This window comes from Rousettus aegyptiacus, unplaced genomic scaffold (assembly GCF_014176215.1).
Source record: "Rousettus aegyptiacus isolate mRouAeg1 unplaced genomic scaffold, mRouAeg1.p scaffold_m13_p_9, whole genome shotgun sequence".
In the NCBI taxonomy this organism is placed as follows: domain Eukaryota; kingdom Metazoa; phylum Chordata; class Mammalia; order Chiroptera; family Pteropodidae; genus Rousettus; species Rousettus aegyptiacus.
Window position 1 is genome coordinate 34,224,743 of NW_023416312.1, and position 18,904 is coordinate 34,243,646.

General features: G+C 35.9%; 1 protein-coding gene across 2 annotated transcripts in view; it reads right to left on the reverse strand.

Moving 5' to 3' along the window:
• FAM120C (family with sequence similarity 120C) overlaps positions 1 to 18,904 on the reverse strand; it is a 95,529-nt gene that overhangs the window by 18,956 nt on the left and 57,669 nt on the right. For both annotated transcript variants that reach the window (XM_016137324.2, XM_036227335.1), the window contains exon 10: positions 13,854 to 14,103. In XM_016137324.2, coding sequence (XP_015992810.1) covers positions 13,854 to 14,103 — 250 coding nt within the window. The remainder of the gene's footprint in view (positions 1 to 13,853; positions 14,104 to 18,904) is intronic.

Genomic DNA, 18,904 nt, shown 5'->3' on the forward strand with positions numbered 1-18,904 from the left:
TAAAAAATATTTTCTCAATTTATGATTTGTCCTTCAATTTTATGTACTACAGCATACAGATGCATTCACAGTTATTGATCTTTTCAAATCTTTCCTTTTGGGGAGAGAGTGCCTTGAACCTTTGTTTTAAAGTTTATTTTGTCTGGTGTAAACACTGCTACCCCAGCTTTTTTTTTTTTCTTTCTTATTCTTAAAGAAGCCCCTCCAACATTTCCTGTAATACTGGTTTGGTGGTGAACTTCTTTAGCTTTTTCTAGTCTGTCCTTCGATTCTAAATAATAGCTTTGCTGGGTAGAGTAATTTTAGTTGTAGGTCCCTGCTTTTTATCACTTTGAATATTTCATCTCAATCTTTCCTGCCTGCAAAGTTTCTGCTGAGGAATCAGCTGACAGTCTTATGGTAGCTCACTTGTAGGTAATTAACTGCTTTTTTCTTGTTTTTAAAATTCTTTGTCTTTAACTTTTGCCATTTTAATGATGTGTCTTGGTGTGGGCCTCTTTGGGTTCATCTTATTTGGAACTCTCTGCACTTCCTGGACCTGTATGTCTATTTCCTTTGCCAGATTAGGGAAGTTTTTTGTCATTACTTCTTCAAATAGGTTTACAATTCTTTGTTCTCTTCTCCTTCTGTTATCCCTATGATGCTTAGTACGCTCGATGTTGTCCCAGAGGCCCCTTAAACTACTGTCATTTTTTGGATTTTTTTTTCTTGTTGCTGTTCTGATTGGGTGTTTTCTGCTGCCATATCTTTTAAATCACTGATTCAATCTTCTGCTTCATCTAATCTGTTGATTTCCTCTAATGAATTATTTCAGTTATTGTCTTATTCATTTCTGACTGTTTCTTTTTTATGTTTTCTATCTTTCCTTTTACGTTTTCTTTCTCTTTGTTAAAATTCTCACTGAATTCATCTGTTCTTCCCCCAAGGTCACTGAGCATTCTTATAACTTATATTTTGAACTCTGCATCTGGTAGATTGCTCGTCTGCATTTTGTTGAGTTTTCTGAAGCTTTGTTCTGCTCCTTTATGTGGGAGATATTTCTTTGTTTTCACATTTTGGCTGCCTCCCTGTGTTTGATTCTATGTATTAGATAGGGCTCCTGAGTCTCCTGGTCTTAGTAGAGTGGCTTTATGTAGACGGTGTTCTGTGGGGCCCAGTGGCAAAGTCTTCTCTGGTCACCTGAGCAAGGTGCTCATGGTGCGTTCCTTGTATGGGTTGTGTGTGCTGTCCTGTTGTGGTTGAGGCTTGGTTGCTATTTGAATGTCGATGGGAGGGATTGACCTTTGGACTGATTGGTTGTGAGGACTGGCTGGTGAGGGGCTGACCCTAATGAACAGGATTCACTTTAGCAGGGCTCTGGTGCCTGCCCAGTCTGCCCCTCAGGTATGTCCTCTTCTGATACCACTCTAGCTCTGGCGCCAGTCAAAGCAGGCCACTGGGTATGCTGGCCCAAGGGCCAACTGGGTGGGTCCCTGCCACAGGCCAAGTTCACCCTGTGTCCTGTCCAGGGCCACCTGGCAAGGGTCACCAAACCATTTGCAGATGGCTGTCACCTGTGATAGGCTTAGGAAGTATCTTGAGAGGCCAAGCCACAAACCAAGGCTGACTGCTACTAGTGCCAGTCTTGGGGCTGCTTAGCAAGAGGTACAAGGCATGCTGAGGCTAGATGTTGCTTCTTTGGGTTTTGCGAACCTTTGAGGGATTTTAGGAAAGTTTGCTGCTAAGACAGGCCATTTGTATGGAAAAGCCACTGGACGCAACTTGAGTGGGCTTGCAAGGTGGGTGAGATGGAGTTTCAAGGAATCTCCAGGGTTGGGTAACTAGTGTTAGTTAGGCCGAAGGAGCCTCAGATATGGTATCCACCTGCACCTGCGCACTGGGTGGAGTGAAGACTCAATAAAGAAACAATAGAACTTGCTAGTACTTCTGTCTAGGAGAAAGCTTTCCCTCTAGCCCTATATCTGAAGCTAGACAATTCAGTTCCTCCTTGTATGTCCCTGGAGCCTTTCAAGGTTCTATGCCAGAGCTGGACCTCAGAGCGAGTGAGTCTGTCAGCGAGTAAATTCTAGCTAGGCCCCTTAAGAGGAATGTCTGCAACTCCACCCACCCTCTGTCTCACTGAGTCCCAACCTCCACTTGTTTTAACAGCCAGAAGTTGTGAATAATTCTCTTCCCAGTACCAGAATCCTAGGCTGGGGAGCCCAGTTTGGGGCCTGGACTTCCTGCTTCTCCAGGGGGACCTCTGTAGCCATGATACCACTTATAATTCTCAACTGCCAACAGTGGGTGTGGGACCAGCAGGTTCTGCATCTCCACCTTTCCTATCAGTCTTGAGGTAGCCTCTTCTGTATGTCTTCAGTTGTAGGACTTCTGTTTGGCTAGACTTCAGGTGCCTCCCAATGATGGCTATTCTGTAATTTAGTTGTAATTTTGTGTGGTTATGAGAGGAGGAAAGAACAGCGTTTATCTATTCCACCATCTTGACCGGAAGCCCTCTTTCCCCTGCATAATCTGAACATCTTTTCATGTATTTATTTGCCATTGTATATCTTCTTCAGTAAAATGTCTGCTCGTATCTTTTGCCCATTTTACAATTGGATTTTTATGTTTTATTGTTGAGTTTTGAGAGCTCTTTATATATTCTAAATACTAGTTCTTCGTTGGATATGTGGTTTTCAAACAATTTCTCCCAGTTTATAGCTTGTCTTTTCATCCTCTTACGTGGATTTTCATTAGGGAAAGGTTTTTGGTACTGACGAGGTTCAATATATAAGCTTTTCCTTTTATGGACCATGCCTTTGGTGACAATTTTCTTTGCCTAGCCTCAGATCCTGAAGATTTTCTATTTTTTTCTAGAAGTTGTATAATTTTATGTTCATATTTAAGTCTATTATCTATTTTGAGTTAATTTTTATATAAGGTGTGAGGTTTAAGTCCAGGTTCATTTTTTTTTTTGGCATGAATGTCCAATTGCTCCAATACCATTTGTTGAAAAGGCTATCCTTTCTCCATTGAATTGTTTCTGCAACTTTGCAAAAAATCAGTTGAGCATATTTGTGTGGTTCTATGTCTAAGTCCTTTATTTTGTTCCACTGACCTATGCATTCCTCTCTTAGAAAATGCCTTCACTGTCTTGATACTTTAGCTACATATTAAGCCTTAATATTGGGTAGAGTGATTTCCATACTTTTTTTTCAAGATTGTATTAGCTATGTAAGGGTCTGTGCCTTTCTATATAAATTTTAGAATAAGTTCATCTATGTCCACAAAAAAGCCTTGCATTAAGCCTATAAGAATTGCATCAAAACAGCAGGTCAATTTGAGGAGAAATGACAGCCTTATTGTGGTAAGTCTTCAAGTGTATAAACTCTTCTTTGATTTATTTCATCACCATTTAGCATAATGATTTTGAGGTTGATTCAAGCTCTGGAATGTATCAGGAGTTTGTTTGATTCTATCGTTGAGTAATATTTCATTGATGGACATACCACATGTTTATCCATCTACAAGTTGACAGATATGAGTTATTTCTCTTTCTAGTTTACAGCTTTATTGAGATAAAATTAACATACCGTATAATTCATGTATTAAAAGTATATAATTAAAATGTTTTTAGTATATTCACAGGGTTATGTAACCATCACCACTATCTAATCCCAGAACATTTAAATCATACCGGCCCCCCCCCCCAAAAAAAAAACCCTTTTATCCATTAGCAATCACTCTATTCTCATACCTCCCTTAGGACCCTGGCAACCACAAATCTATGAATTTGCCTATTCTCAACATTTCATATAAATAGAACCATGTATGTCCTTTTGTGACTGGTGTCTTTCACTTAGCTTAATGTTTTTCAGGGGCCATCCATGCTGTAGCAGAAATCAGTAGTTAATTCCTTGTTATAGCTGAATAATATTGTATAAATATGCCACATTTTGTAAATGTATTCATCATTTGATGGACATTTGAATTGTTTCCACTTTTTGGCTATTATAAATAATAGCATATGAATATTCATGAACATATTTTTTTGTGTGTGGATATATGTCTTCATTTTATGTTCTCACCAGCAGTGTTCCAATTTTTCCACATCCTCACCAACACTTGTCTTTTTGATCATAGCCACTCTAACAGGTGTTTACTGGTATCTCATTGTAGTTTTGATTTGCATTTCCCTAATGATTAGTGATGTTGAGCATCTTTTTCTGTGCTTATTGGCAATTTGCATATTTTATTTTCACATTGAAAATCAGTCAGATTTGCTTCAGTCTCAAAGAGTGTGCTTATGTAAAAATAATGCTGGCAGTGAGCTACACTTTTTTTTCTAAATGAGAAATGGGTTAAGTTGGGATCTAGTCCAATTTATCTGTTTTTCTTTTTGTCACTTATGCTTTTGGAATCATATTTAAGAAACCACTGCCTAGTCTGAGGTCATGAGGATTTACACCTGTTGTCTTCTTAGCATTTTATAATGTGAGCCTTTACAATTAGGTCTATGATAGATTTCAAGTTAATTTTTGTGTATTATGTGAGGTAGAAGTCCAACTTCATTCTTTTTCATGTCGCTGTCTAATCATTCCGGAAGTATTTGTTGCAAAGCCCATCCTTCCCCAGTGAATTGTCTTGATATCCTTATAAAAAAATCAATTGACCATAAATGGAAGGGTTTATTTCTGGACAGTCAACTGTATTCCATTAATTTATATGTATATCCTTACGCCAGTACACCACTGTCTTGAGTACACGACTGTCTTAATTACTGTAGCTTTGTAGTAAATTCTGAAACTGTGAAGTGTGAATCTACAACTTTGTTCTTTTTTTCAAAATTGTTTTGGCTACTATGAGTCCCTTGCATTTACACATTAATTTTAGTGTCAGCCTGTTAATTTTTGTATAAAAGCCATCTGGAAGTTTGGATTACATCAAATATGTAGATCAATTTGGGGAGTATTGCCATCTTAACAATCTTATGTCTTCTTATACATGAACAAGGGATGTCTATTTATGTAAATCTTCTTTAACTGTAGTTTTCAATGAAAAGGTCTTATACTTCTTTTTTTAAATCTATGCTTAAGTATTTCACTTTTTGATGTTAGTATAAAAGGAGTTGTTTTAATTTTACTTTTGGAATATTGATTACTAGTGTATTAAAATACAGTTGCTATTTGTATATTGATCTTATATGCTGTGATTTTGCTGAACACATTTACAGGTTCTAATATATATTTTACCTTTTAAATATAAATTGTGATAAAATATACATAACAAAAATTACCATCTTAACCATTTGTAAGTCTACAGTTTAGTGGTATTAAATACATTCACATTGTTGTATAATCATCGCCATCATCCATCCTCATAACTTTTTCATTTTATAAAACTGAAACTCTATACTGACCACACAATAATTCCCGATTCTCCCCTCTTCCTAACCCCTGACGACTACCATTATCATTTTGGATTCTATGAATTTGATCTCGTATTAGTCATATCATACAGTATTCATCTCTTTGTGACTGGCTTGTTGTACTTAGAATAATATCTTCAAGGTTCATCCATGCTGTGGCATACTGCAGAATTTCCCTTTTTCTTTTAAAGGCAAAATAATATTCCATTGTATGTACATATCACATTTTGCGTATCTATTCCTCCGTTGATGGACATTTGGGTTGCTTCCATGTTTTAGCTATTGTGAATAATCCTGCTATAAACATGGGCACACAATTATTTCTTTGAGATCCTGCTTTCAATTCTTTTGGGTATACACCCAGAAGTGGAATTACTGAATCGTATGGCAATTCTATTACTAGTTTTTTGAGAAACAGCCATACTGTTTTCCACAGCAGCTATACTATTTTATATTCTAAACAACAGTGTACAAGTGTTCCAATCTCTCTACAACCTACCCACATTTGTTATTTTTTGATAGTAGCCATCCTAATGGGTATGAGATATTATTTCGTTGTTTTTTTTAATTGAGTTAACATTGGTGTATAAGTTTCAACTTTCTACATGTCTCTAATGATTAGTGATGTAGAGCATATTTTCAAGTGCTATTTGCCATCTATACATATATATTTTTTTTGTGGAAAACCTAATTAAGTCCTCTGCCCATTTTTGAAGTGGGTTGTATTTCTCTTGTTCAGTTTTAGAAGTTCTCTACTTATTCTGAATATTAATCCCTTATCAGATATATGATTTGAAAATATTCGCTCCCATTTTGTGGGTGGCCTTTTTACTCTGTGGATAGTTTCTTCTGATGCACTATTGTGTTTTTTAATTTTCATGAAATCCAATTTGTCTATTTTTTCTTTTGTCACCCGTGCCTTTGATGTCATATTCAAGAAATTATTGCCAAATCTGATGTTGTGAAACTTTTGTCTTGTTTGCCTCTAAAAGGTGCTTTGTTTTAGGTCTTACATTTAGGTCTTTAATTCATTTTGAGTTAATTCTTATATATGGTATTACATAAGAGTCCAACTTCATTCTTTTGCATGTGGATATCCAGTTGTCCTAGTACCATTTGCTATAAAGTGTCCTATCCCCATCGAATGGTCTTGGTACCCTTGTCAACAATCATTTAACCATATATGTGAGGATTTATTTCTGGGATCTCTATTCTATTTCATTGGTTTATATACATGTATTTATGCCAATACCCCACTTTTGATTACTATAGCTTTGTAGTAAGTTTTAAAATCAGGAAGTGTGAGTCTTCCAGTTTTGTTTTTCTTTTTCAAGACTGTCTTGGTTATTCAGGATCCCTTGAGATTCCATATAAATTTTAGTTTTTCTATTTCTGCCAAAAACATTATTGGAATTTTGATAGAAATTATACTGTATCTGTGCTTTGAGTAGTACCAACATTTAAACTTTATTGTTTTCCAATCCATGAACATGGGATGTGTTTCTATTTACTTATGTCTTCTTTAATTTGTTTAGCAATGTTTTGCAATTTTCATTACACAAGTGTTTCGCCTCACTGGTGAAATTTATTCTGAGCATTTTATTCCTTTTGATGCTATTATAATTGAAACTGTTCTTATGATTTCCTTTTCATATTTTTCATTGTTCATGTATAGAAAAACAACTGATTTTTGTGTATTCACATTAATCCTATTTTGTTGATTTATTAGTTCTAAAAGTATTTTTTGTGGAATCTTTAGGGTTTTATACCTAAGATCATATCTTTTATTTCCATGTTGATCTCCTGCATAGTTGTTATATCCATTTTTCAAAGTGGGGTATTTAAATCTCTGATTATTATTGTTGAATTGCCTCGTTCTCCCTTCATCTCTGTCAGTATTCATTTCAAATATTTTGGGGCCTTTTTGTTAAGTGCATATATTTATAATTATTCTATTTCTGAGATGAATTGACTCTTATCATTATAAAATGTTGTTCCTTTGTCTCTAGTAACATTTAATTGTCTTAATGTTTATTTTCTCTGGTATTAGTATAGCCGCTCCAGCAATATTATGGTTGCTGTTTGTATATATATGTATATTTTTCCATCCTTTTACTTTCAACCTACTTGTGTCTTTGAATGAGCATATATCTGGATTATGTTTTCTTATATAATCTAACAATTTGATTGGCTTTTAAATCCACTCAAATTCACTATTATTACTGATATGGAAGATTTGCATCTGCCATTTTTTAAATGTGTAATTTGTTACTCTATTCCTTCTTTATTGTCTTCTAAGTGAACACTTTCCAATGTAATATTTTAATTTCTTTAATAATTTGTAAATCATATTTTTAAGTTATTTTCTCTAGGGTTTATACTATATGTCTTAACAATATCTATTTCAAATATATACTAACTTCATTCCAGTGAAATATCAAACCTTTATTCTTATATAGCTTCATTTCCTCCCCCCCTTTTTGTGGTATTATTGCTATATATGTTATGTTACATCTACACAAATCCAAGAATATATTATTATAATTATTACTTTATATAACCATTTCTTTTTAAAGAAGCGAAGAGAAGAAAGGTGAGCAAGTATATATTTATAGTTTTTGTTGTATTAACCTAATTATTTCTGCTTTTCTTCTTGTGAATTTACCATCTGATGTCATTTTTTTTTATACTGCAATGTATCTTTGTTCTCATACACCTTCTTTTTGCTGATGTTGTCAAATGTATTTGTACATATTATAGGCTCAATAATATAATTATACACATCATTTGATGTAATTACTTTTTAAATACCTTTCTAAGAGAAAAAAGAAGAAATATGTAATTCTTCTGTCTTTTATAGTTACCTACATAATTACCTTTACTGGTGTTTTCTGAAATATGGATTTGAATTACTATTTATTGTCACTTGCTTTTAGCCTATAGAACTTCCTTTAGTATTTCTAATAAGGCAAGTCTGCAAGCAACACATCTTTTTCTTCGTCTTTGAATGTCTTCATTTCGCCTTCATTTTTGAAATATAGTTTTCCTATATATAAGATTGCCAGTTGAGAGTCTTATATTTCAGCACATTGAATTATGTTGTTTCCCTACTTTCTGGTCTCCATTGCTTCTGATGAGAATCTAATCTTTGTGGTTCCCTTGTATGTGATGAGTCATTTTTTTCTTACAGCATTCAAGAAGCTCTCTTTGGCTTTGATCATTTTGACTATGACATGTCTGGTGTGGTTCTCTTTGTTTTTATCCTACTTGGAATTCATTGAGCTTATTGAATTATAGATTAATGTTTTTCATCAAGTTTGGGAAGTTTTTATTCATTAAAAAATTTTTTTCTATTCATTTCTCTCCTTCAGGTACTCCCATTACATGTATAGTGGTGCACTTAATGGTGTCATACATTTCTCTGAGGATCTGTTGAGTTTTCTTAGTCCTTTTACCTCTCTGCTCTTCAGATCACATAATATCTATTAATCTGTCCTCAAATTTACTAATTCTTTCTTCTGCCAGTTCAAGTCTAATGTTGACCCATTCTAGTAAAATTTTCATATTGCTTTGTTGTACTTTTCAACTCCAGGATACCTACTTGGTTCTTTTTAATACTTTCTCTTTGTTGATATTCTCTATTTGAGGAGATATTGTCATCATGTCTTCCTTTAATTCTTTATGTACGGTATTACTTAGTTCTTTGAGTATATTTAAAATAACTACTTTGATGTCTTTTCTAATTTCAACATGTAGGTCCCTTCGAAAGCCTACTTTATTTACTGTGTATGGGTCACGCTTTCAGGTTTTTTAAAGTACCTTGACATTTTTGTTAAAAAATGAATATTTTGGATACTGTATTATAACAACACTGGATACTGACCCCATACATTCGCTGGCCCAGAGCTGGTTGACGTTGTTTGGTTGGTTGTTCTTTTGTTTAGTGACTTGGCCAGACTAATTCTGTGAAGTCTATTTCCTATTCAGGGTACAGCCTCTAATGTCTCTACTGAGACTTTCTCCCCTTGTTATATGTTTTAGATGTCACTTCTGAGTCAGCCTAAGCCACTAACTGGTCAAAAGAGACTCCTTAACTTTACCCATGAATCTGGAGTAGGGACCTTGTCCAATTTCATGTTCACTTTCTGGAAAACTGTTGAGATTTGAATGAACCTTTGCTAGAAATAATAGGGCTTTGGTGTATGCCTCTTTACATTCAACAGGGCTGCACCCCACATCTACAAGCCTGACAGAGTTCCTCATTATCCTTCCCTCCTTATGGTGGCTATAATATATGTAAAGCTTCTGCCTTCCTCAAAATGTATCAGCCTTTCCTAATAGACTCTTATTTCCCTAGGCCAACTAAGAGCTTTACCAACACAAGTTTTAGTCATAACTTCCCCAGCATTACTTTACTTGCTTTTACCTGTAGTTGGTAGAAGCAATTGAGGAGTTTAGATTCGAGTACTCAATTAAGCCACAGTCCAATGCTCTACCAGTGTTTATCCGACATTTCTGGGCAGTACAGTATTTAGAGTAAGTTAATCTTCTTTTAAAGATGAATTTTAAATTTTCAAGCAGATTTTAGTTTAATCTGTAAAACTACATTATTCTACCATTTTGTCTTTTAAAAGGCATAGGAACTGCGAGCTGGAAAGACTTGGGTTCAAATTCTTGCACTACCCCTTACTAGCTATGCAACCTTTGAATATTTATTTCCTCATCTATAAATGAAGATAAACAACACTTACTTTTCAAAACTATTGTGAGCATTAGTAGTATTGCACACAAAGCGCTAACTTAGCACACTACCAGGTACATAATATGTAATACTATAAAACCTGTTCTTGAAGATTTTATGAACATCGATTATTGCCTTGTGCTTTAATAATGATCTTATATATGTTACTGATACATACAGGGCAGTTACCCTTACACTAAACAACTCCACATGATGTCTCTTCTTCTGGGGTTCTTAAGTCTTTTTAAAAATAATCTTTATATCATTTCCCCAGCTCTTAGGCAATAGGCTATCACTTATCTTTGCTGTCACTTGGGCTGGTTCTAGAAATAGCTCTTATTTCCTGAGTCCCCTTCCTTACAATTTGCTGCTTGTGATCTGTTGTACACTGGGTAATCAGATGATCAAACTGTCATAAATGTGTCTAAATTAAGAATAAACAGGTTGAGCAAGAGGCTAATGGGTTATCTTCAGGGAAGCATATAGAACCTATTAGACTATTACAGCAAAGTCTTTGTGATAGCTATTATAGCTGTTCATAAGCAATTTTTACTTACTTTCATGTTCCTGGATATGTTAAAAAAAGATAATCAAATAAATGTGAAATCGAGCTACTAGTATACTTTTGAGAAAAAAGATAAACAAAACATATAATTCCAGAGTTAATATAAGCCAATGCAGGACTGTGGCCCAGGAACATATTAGGAGCCTAGAAGAATGAATCCTATCCATTATTCTTACTGGAAGGACTTCTTAAGTCACCACTTTAATCTCAAGGCAGTTAGAAAATGTATATTCAGCATCTCCAGTGTGGTAAGGCCCCTGAATGTACTACCTCAATCTTCAAACAGCTCTGAGAGGAATTATTATACCCATTTATGATGAGGAAATGTATGTTTTAAAGGGTTAAATTGACTTCTCAAAGCTGCAAAGTACCAGAGCCAGAATTCAAATTAAGGCCTATCCAATTTCAAAGTTCAATATTCTATAACCCTCTAGTAACTTGTAGGGACTGACTTCCTCTTTTCACAAAAACTTGCTTAATGAACATCAGCAAATAAACAATGAAAAAATATAATAGCAAATAGAATACCACCCATAATCGTTCAATATATATTAAGTACCTAGGAATTAATTTAAAATGTCAAAGAACTCTATGGAAAAAAATTAACTCTACTTAGAGGTAAAGAAAGAGACCTGAATAAAGGGAGAAGTAAACTATGATTTTTAGATGGGAAGACTTAACATTATAAAAATGTCAATTCTTCCCAGATTAATATATAAATTCAATTCATTAAAAAAAATGAGAAGATTTTGGGAAAACTGGACTAATTCTAAATTATATTTGGAAGATTAAAGGTTTATGGAGTTCTGGAATAGCTACAAGTCTGAAATGAGAAAAGCATAGAGTGGAGATTTGCCCTACCTGATGTTAAGGCAAATTATAAACCTTAGTAATTGAAACAATGTGATCCTGGTGAGAGATCAAATAGGTAATGGAATAAAATAGAATCCAAGAATGGACTCATGTATATATAGGAACTTGATATACATATAAAAGGTGATAATACAGATCAGTGGGGAAAGGTGATAATACAGATCAACCACATTTAATAAATGTGGTTGGGGAAACTGGCTTATTATGTAGAGAAAATAAAATTAGATCCTTTTTACAGAATATACAGAATAAATACCCACTATATTAAAGGTCTGATATGGTGGGGGTGGCTCCATAGTATAGTGGTTAGCATATCAGCTTTACACGCAAAAAGTCCTGGGTTCGCACTCCAGGTGGAGCCACGGACCATACCCCGGGTGCGTCAGGCCCTCTGAGTGTGCTGGGGGTGCCAGGCCCCGGGTACACACCGTGAGCAGGTGGGATGAGATGCCCCACCTTCAGAGATCCAATTCTTAAGGAGAAACGGCAACATCCATAGGTCAGGGGTGGAAGTGCAGCGGGGAATTAAAGAGGGGGGAAAAAAAGATCTGATATGGAAGGCAATATTAAAAAACTATACAAAAATGTAGAAAAATATTTTTATGATCCAGGGATAGGGAAGAATTTATTAAACAAGATCCCTCAAGCACACGCCATAAAGATGCAATTTGATGGGTTTGATGAAATTAAAATTAAATACTTCTTGGTTAGGGGTACGGTGTACTGATATCTAAAATATACTTGGAAATGCGTCAAAAAAGGATGGAAAAATGGATGGGTAGAGATGGATAAAGTAAGTATAGTAAAACATAAATTGTAGACTCTAAGTGGTGGGCATATGAGTGTTTACCATACTATTCTTTCAGCTTTTCTGTATGTATGAAATAATAAAACAGTGAATATTTAACATTTTTCTTCAACAAAGATACTATACATAAAGTTTTTAAAAATTGTGACTGGCTGGATACACATACAGATACAGAAAAGATATTCGCTATTTATGTATGTATATATACACATATATCTGGCAAAATTCTGTAATCATCAAGAAAGACAAGTAACCTAAAAGAAAATTTGCAAGATGAATAAATAGGCACTTCAGAGAATAAGAAAAAACAATAGCTAATATGTGTAAAATAGGAGCTCAACTTCATCTGTTGTCAAAGAAATGCAAATAACCCTTTTTGCATTGTTCCGAAGTCTATAAATTAGTACAGATAAAATCTAAAGCAATTTGGCAATATTTGGTGAAAAACATATGCATATTTTATGAGATACAGTAATTCCTACTCCGAGTACACACTTTAGATAAACAAAGTAACATAAAGAGATAGAGACATCTATGAAGATATTCCCTGTAGCATTGTTTGTAATATCCAAGAACTGAAAACTATCTATCAATCGATAAATAAAATACAGTTGACCCTTGAACAACACAGGGATTAGTGGTGCTGACCATTTGCACAGTTGAAAATCCATGTATAACATTTGACTTCTCTAAAACGTAACTACTAATAGCCTACTGTTGACCAGAAGCCTTATCAATAACAAACTGTCAATTAACACATATTTTGTATATGTATTATATACTGTATTCTTACAATAAAGCTAGAGAAAAAATGTTATTAAAAAAATCATAAGAACAAGAAGACACATTTATAGTATTTATTGAAAAAAATCAGCATATAAGCAGACCTGTGCAGTCCAAACCTATGTTGTTCAAGATCAAGAGTACTGATATTATTTGATAGAATGTAATCCAGCAGTCATGAGGAATGAACCATACATGAATACAGATAGAACTTGAAAACCACAGAGTAAAAAAGTGAGAAACAGAATGAGATGTACAGCATAATATCTTTCATATTAAAGAGAGAAAAAATCTACACATACGAACAATACTATAGACTATACGTGGACACACGTATGTCTCAGTAAATGTATGGAAGATGGCTTGGAAGGACACACATCAAATATCCAAGAGTGGATAATGATAGGTAGAGAGGAGAAGGGAACTGGATCAGGAATAAAGACTAAAAGGGTCAAAAACCAATTATAAAACCAAATATAAAAGAGAGGTCATGCATGAACTTATGATGACAGAAATCACAAGCTGGGGAGACTATCATAGCAATTAATTTGTTTCTTAAGTCTGAGCTAAATATAAAATAAAACCTCCCCACCAAAACACTATAAAAACACCTGATTAGTGTCCAAAAAAGAAAAAGAGAAATGAACTCCCCCTCTCCCCCGGTCACATGGCTTACCGGAGTACACAGCACATGAGCAGCAGATGGGTGGGGACATTAGCTGGATTGAGCATACTGGGTGTGTCTGACTTCATACAGGCCAGGAAGGCTCGCATCCTTCTGTTCTTGTCCTCGACTGCTTTGCCTAGCCAGAGTTTCTTGAGGTTTGGGCAAGTCCATTCCCGAAATGTCAGTGCAGACACCAGCTCAGGGGTTTGAGGAGACTTCCCCTTATAGGCAGACCACTCTTTAAGAATCACTGAAGGAACTGGAAAACAGAAATTAAGGGAAAACAGGCTCTAGAGAATCTCTGAACATTTCTGTAGCTGGCCACAATGGGCACGATCTATCACGTTTCAACATCTTTTCAATTTTTTTGCTATAATTTTTATTGTTACCAGTAGTAACAGCTTGAGTAGTAAGCATTTATTATATGCTCGATAGATGTTAAATACTTTGCATATAAATGTAAACCCATTTACCGCGTTGAACAATTCTGAGAGATTAGTAGTATCACAAAATGTAGTGTTCATTTTACAGAGGAAGAAATCAAGGTTCATTGTCATACAGTTCTTAATTACTTTGAAACTCATTTCTTAAAGTAGATATACCAGCCTAGGCAAGAAAAGAAGTCCGAGAAAGAATTATGTGACTACCTGGCTTAAAATGGACTACATAACACCCCAAAAGACAAAAATTTCACAAAATGCTCAAAAAGCTAACGTGTTTTAGATTTATAAAGGTGTAACAGACAAGGAAAACTTGGCTTCTGTCTACTTCTAGTACACCTCAGACTCCTGAGCTATGGCCTCTTTTAGGAGCTACTAAATTATCCAAGTTAGAAACCTGTAAGTCATCCTAGAATCCTCACTCTCCTTTATCTCCTACAAATCTGGTTATTCCCAAGGTTCTGCTAATTCTACTTCCTTACATATGTCCTCTTCTTTATTGTAAAAAATCATGTAGAGATTCAGATTTTATCATTTTTGACCTAACAAGAATCTCCAGAATGTTGTCCCTGCCTTTATCCTTTCTGGTCCCCCTCATATTCAAGCTTCACAATCACTAAAGTGCTCTTTAGAAAAACTTTTAGTTTAAAATATAGATTCACAGGGAGTCACAAAGATAGAAGAGAAAGGCCCTGTGTAATCTTTACCAAGATTTCCCCATGGTTACATCTAAAATAATTATAATAAAATGTCAAAGATTGGAAATTGATATTGGTATAATTATATGTATAGTTCTTTTTTGCCTTTTAATATATTTTTCATTTTTCAGTTACAGTTGATATACAATATATTAGTTTAAGGTGTACAACGTAGTGATTAGACATTTATATAACTTACAAAGTGATCACCCTGATAAATCTAGTGCCCATTTGATACCATGGTTATTACAATATTATTGACTATATTCCTTATAGTATACTGTACATCCCCATGACTATTTTGTAACTACCAATTTGTACTTCTTAATCCATTCCTCTTTTTCTGCCATCCCCCCAAACCCCCTTATATTTGGCAACCATCGAATTGTTTTCTGTATCTGTAAGTTTGTTCTGTTTGTTCATTTATTTTGTTCCTTAGATTCCACATGGAATTGCAATTATATGGCATCTGTCTTGCTCTGTCTGACTTATTCCACCCAGCATAATATCCTCTGCGTCCATCCACATTGTTGCAAATGGCAAGGTTTTGCTCTTTTTCATGGCTGAGTAATATTTTATTTTATATATGTACCTCGTCTTCTTTATCCATTCACCCATTGATGAACATCGCAGTTGCCTCCGTATCTTGGATATAGTAAATCATGCTTCAATGAACATATGGATACACATGTCCCTTCAAGGTAGTGTTTTGGCTTTCTTTGGATAAATACCCAGAAGTGGGATTACAGGGTTCTTCTTTGTCTCTTGTTATATAGCTTTTGTTTTAAAGTCTACTTTAAAAGTCTACTTTGTCTAGTATAAGTATTGCTACTCCAGTTTTTTCTTTCATTTCCATTTTTATGAAGTATCTTTTTCCATTCCTTTACTTTCAGTCTCTCTGTGTCTTTCGGTCTGAAGTGAGTCACTTGTAGGCAGCATATGTAAGGGTCTTGTTTTCTTATCCATTCAGTCACGCTATATTTGGTTGAAGCATTTAATCCACTTACATTTAAAGTAATTGTTGATAGATATGTAGTTCTTGCAATTTTATTATTTATTTTTTTATCTTTTTTTTTTCTTCTTCTTAAAGAAGTTCCTCTAATATTGCTTGTAATACTGTTTTGGTGTTGAAGAACTCCTTTAGCTTTTTCTCGTCTGGGAAATTCTTTATCTGCCCTTCAATTTTAAACGATAGCTTTGCTTTTACATCTTGCCTGAAGGCTCTTGCTTTTTATCACTTGAATATTTCATGCCAATCCCTTCTGGCCTGCAAAGTTTGTGTTGAGAAATCAGCTGACAGTCTTACAGGAGCTTCCTTGTAGGAAACTAACTGCTTTTCTCTTGCTGCTTTTAAAATTTTCTTTGTCTTTAACCTTTGGCATTTCAATTATGATGTGTCTTGGTGTGGGCTTGTTAGGGCTCCTCTTGTTTAGGACTATCTGCACTCCCTGGGCTTCTATTGCCTTTGTCAGTTTTCTATCATAACTTCTTCAAATAGGTTTTTAATTCCTTGCTCCTTCTTCTCCTTCTGGTATCCTGATGATGCAAATGTTGGTATGCTTGATGTTCTCCACAGGTCCCTTAAACTATCCTGTTTTTGGATTCTTTATTTTTATTTTTGGATTTTTTATTTTCTGATTGGTGTTTTCTGCCACCTTCTTTTCCAGATTGCTGATTCAATCCTCTGCTTCAACTAATTTATTGTTGATTCCCTCTAGTGTATTATTTATTTGTTACTGCATTCTTAATTTCTGACTGGTTCTTTTAAATGATTCTGTCTCCATTTTTTTATGTTTCCTATCTCTTTGTCGAAGTTCTCACTGAAATCAGTGAGCACCCTTATAACCATGTTTTGAACTTTGTTATCTGGAAGGTTACTTGTCTCCATTTCATTTAGTTCTTTTCCTGGAGTTTTCTCCTATTCTTTTATTTGAGACATGTTTCTTTCTCTCTCCATTTTGGCTACCTCCCTGTGTTTGTTTCTAGGTATTAGGTAGGGTTGCTATGTCTCCTAGTCTTAGTAGAGATGGTATGTCCTATGGGGTCCAGTGGTGCAGTCTCCCTGGTCATCTGAGCTGAGTGCTCCAGTTGTATCCCTTTGTGGACTGTGTGTGCCCTCCTGCTGTAGCTGGGCTAGGTTACCATTTGTAAATCAATGGAAGAGATTGACCCTCGGGCTGATTGATTGTGAGAACTGGTCAAGACTGTAGAGTAAAGGAGATGTTCTACAAGGGCTGACCCAATGGAGCAGGATTTGCTTTACCAGTGCTCTCGTGCTTCCCAGTCTGCCCTTTGGGTATGTTGCCCATGGAGGTGCCTGGGTGGTGCTCCAGCATGGTCCAAAGCTGGCCACTGGGCCTGCTGGACACTTGGCCTCCTGGAGGGGCCACACCTAAAGCCAAGTTCAGGCTGTGCCTGCCCAAGGCCAGCTGACATGAGCCACAAAACAATCTGCAGATGGCTGCCACCCATGCTAAGACTGGAGATGCCTGGGAGTTGCCAAGCCTGGAATGGAGGCTGGCTGTAACTAGTGCCAGTCTTTGGGTGCCAAGCAAGAAGTTTGGGGCATGCCAAGGCCAAATGCTGCTTGTTGAGGGTTTGTAAACCTTTGAGATATTTTAGGAAAGTTCACGGCTTAAGCCAAGACAGCCCACTTGTGTGGAAAAAAACACTGGAAGTGGCTTGGGTGGGCCCACAAGTTGGCTGCAGTGGGGCCTCAGGGAGTCACCAGGGAGGGGCAAACAGTGTTACCTAGGTTGATGGAGACTCAGATATGACACCCCTCTCTGTGTGCAGGCTAGATGAGGGGAGGTCTCAACAAAGGAACAGTGGCTTCTGCCAGCACTTCTGTCTAGGAGAAAGCTGCTCTTCCTGTCCTTGCACCGAAACCAGACAATTCAGTTCCTTCTGGATGTCTCTGGTGCTTTATAGCCACTGCACCAGTGCTGGTGCTTAGACAAGAGTTAGTCATGACTGTAAGTCCATGCTTGCGTCCTTTAAGAGGAATGCCTGAAATTTTAGCAGCCCTCTCTCTCACTCAACCACAATCTCAGGTGTTTTTCATAGTCAGAAATTATGGGACTTCTCTTCCTTGCACTGTAACCCTAGGTTGGAGAGCTCATTGTGGGGTTGGAACCCCTCACTCCTCAGGGTTGACCTCCACACCTGAGATATCCCTCCTGATTTTTAACCACACATGAATATGGGACCAGCTCATTCTGCATTTCCACCCCTCCCACCAGTCTTGTTGTGCCCTCTTCTACATGTCCTTAGTTATAGGACTTCTGTTCAGCTACACTTCAGGAGATTCTCAATGATGGCTGTTCTATAGTTTAGTTGTAATTTTGATGTGGACATAAAAGGAGGCATGCACAGAGTTTACTTATTCTGTTATTTTGACTGGCAATTCGTTTGTGTATAGTTCTATGTCATACAGAGATTTGTGTAACCACCACCACAATCAAGACACAAAACCATTTCATCACCACAAAGATCTCCCCTGTACTATCCTTTCTATGGTCACAACTAGTGCTGTCCAGCACCATCTCTAATACCAGGCAAGCATGAATCTGTTCTCCAGATCTGCAATTTTGTCAACTTGATAATGTATATTAACAGAATCATATAGTATGCAATCTTTTGAGATTGGCATTTTCATTCAGCATAATACCCTCAAGATCCATCCATGCTTTTTACATGAATTAGTTCATTACTTTTTTGCTAAGTAGTTTTCCATAGTATGGGTATACCAGTTTAACCACTCACCTTTTGAAGGATATTTAGGTTGTTTCCAGTTTTGTATTAATATGAATAAAGCTGCTATGAATATTTGTATACAAGTTCCTGAATGAAAATGTCTTCATTTCTCTGGGATAAATGCTCAAAAGTGTAAGTACTGAGTTGCATGATAAGTATATTTTTA